The sequence below is a fragment of the Habropoda laboriosa genome, unplaced genomic scaffold (assembly GCF_001263275.1).
Source record: "Habropoda laboriosa isolate 0110345459 unplaced genomic scaffold, ASM126327v1 scaffold175, whole genome shotgun sequence".
NCBI lineage: Eukaryota > Metazoa > Arthropoda > Insecta > Hymenoptera > Apidae > Habropoda > Habropoda laboriosa.
The window spans coordinates 253,554-255,339 of record NW_017100347.1 but is presented as its reverse complement, the minus strand read 5'-3'; the positions used below and the strand labels follow the sequence as shown (position 1 = coordinate 255,339).

The 1,786-nt window shown below is 32.9% G+C and overlaps 1 protein-coding gene across 1 annotated transcript in view; it reads left to right on the top strand.

Annotated features, from left to right (window-relative positions):
* Window positions 1-1,298: 1,298 nt before the first annotated feature.
* The window catches only part of LOC108574595 (sn1-specific diacylglycerol lipase beta-like), a 13,142-nt gene continuing 12,654 nt past the window's right edge, over window positions 1,299-1,786 (top strand). Inside the window, exon 1 of the mRNA XM_017937213.1 lies at window positions 1,299-1,402. Coding sequence (XP_017792702.1) covers window positions 1,308-1,402 — 95 coding nt within the window. The 5' untranslated portion in view covers window positions 1,299-1,307. The remainder of the gene's footprint in view (window positions 1,403-1,786) is intronic.

Sequence of the window (1,786 nt, the reverse complement as noted above, 5' to 3'; positions counted from 1 at the left end):
AAAATTAAAAATAAAAAATATTTTTGCCGAATTTTACCGAGAAGTATTAAATCTCCATTGGAATAGTTTAATGCATCGAATAATAAAGGATAGTAAGAAATATATACTGCGCATAAGATGGACAGGAAACAAATAAATGCAATTTATTAACGAAATTGAAAATTAAAAATATTTTTACGGAATTTTACCAAAACACCTTGAATCTCCATTGAAATAATCTTATGCGTTGAATAGCAAGGATAGCAACGAATATACGCTATACCCTCGAAGCACAAAAAAGAAAGAAATTCAAACTATTAACAAAATTAAAAATAAAAAATATTTTTGCCGAATTTTACCGAGAAGTATTAAATCTCCATTGAAATAGTTTATGCATCGAGTAATAAAGATAGCGACAAATATATATATATATATACTGTACTTTCGAAGCACAGAAAGAAAGAAATTCAATGTATTGTCAAAATAAAAAAATAAATATTTTTACGGAATTTTACTAAAACACCTTAAATCTCCATTGAAATAGTCTTATGCGTTGAATAGCAAGGATAGCAACGAATATACGCTATACTTTCGAAGCACAAGAAAGAAAGAAACTCGGGCTATCAACCTACAGTACACACTATACTCACGAATGCCCCAGAAGCAAATAAATTCCATGCGTTAATAAAATACAAAATAAAAAGCATCTTCACCAAATATTACCAAAACGCGTTAAATCTCCGTTGAAATAGCTTAACACACTTAATAACAAAAATACCAACTTAAAATTGTAACCAGGAAACACGTTAATCCCAGAAAGAAAGCAAGCAAGTTCTTTTTCAACGTGAAACACGTTGCACGTGAAAGTAACGTTGGAATTCAGAACAAAATTCGATTTTCAGTAGAATCAGGGTCCAGTTATGAGCGTCGTAACGTTATGTCAATATACTCGGATGTAGGATAGACAAAGACTTTCTCTCAACGCTTTCCCTGGTCCGTAGTTCGGGAGCAAAGAGATACGTGCGTCTTACAGTACACGCACCATTCAAATCTTGTGAAGATTCATGTCCATAAAAACTCACGTGTCTTCTTTGTACGGTGCTTCGTTCCACTACAATTGTTACGAAATATTACGAAATATTAAATAAATCCTTCGAGTTGCTTCGCTTGTATATTACGATCGTGTGAAATATCATATTACTTCGATGGAATGTTAAGTGCTTATAGATTTCATCGCATGTTCAACTTCTTTTTATCGAGATTTTTACCGGCAGTAGGTAACACTGTTACATTTTTTTGTTTACAATCGTGATGTGTTCCACAGGGAAATGCCTGCGATAAAACTCTTCGGCAGAAAATGGCTAGCCGCGACAGATGACCTTGTTTATCCTGGCCTTTTTGAAATTTTTATCCGTGCCGTTTGGTAAGTGTATTTTCCTCTATTTGTGTTTTAATTTCGTAACGATTTGACAGAATGATAATGACATATGAAAACGACAGAAATTTTCGTAAAAGGACGTAAACCGATTTCCGGTTTTCTTCTTTTAATATGTCGCGAGCTATGTTAAGTTACAGTTGATTAGGAGTTTCTAAAAAGATTTCTAACGGGGTTCTTAGAAAATTTCACTTTATTTCCGTTATCTGAATGTGTTAAACGGCAAAATTTCTCGGGATCAAATGTGCAAATTGAATTATTTGTAATGAATTGTGCGAGAAGAAATGTATCTACTCGAAGGATATTGATGTATTAAGAAAATAAGATTTTATGGAAACACTGCGCAATTTTGTAGCCTTGTTACGAAAGTAG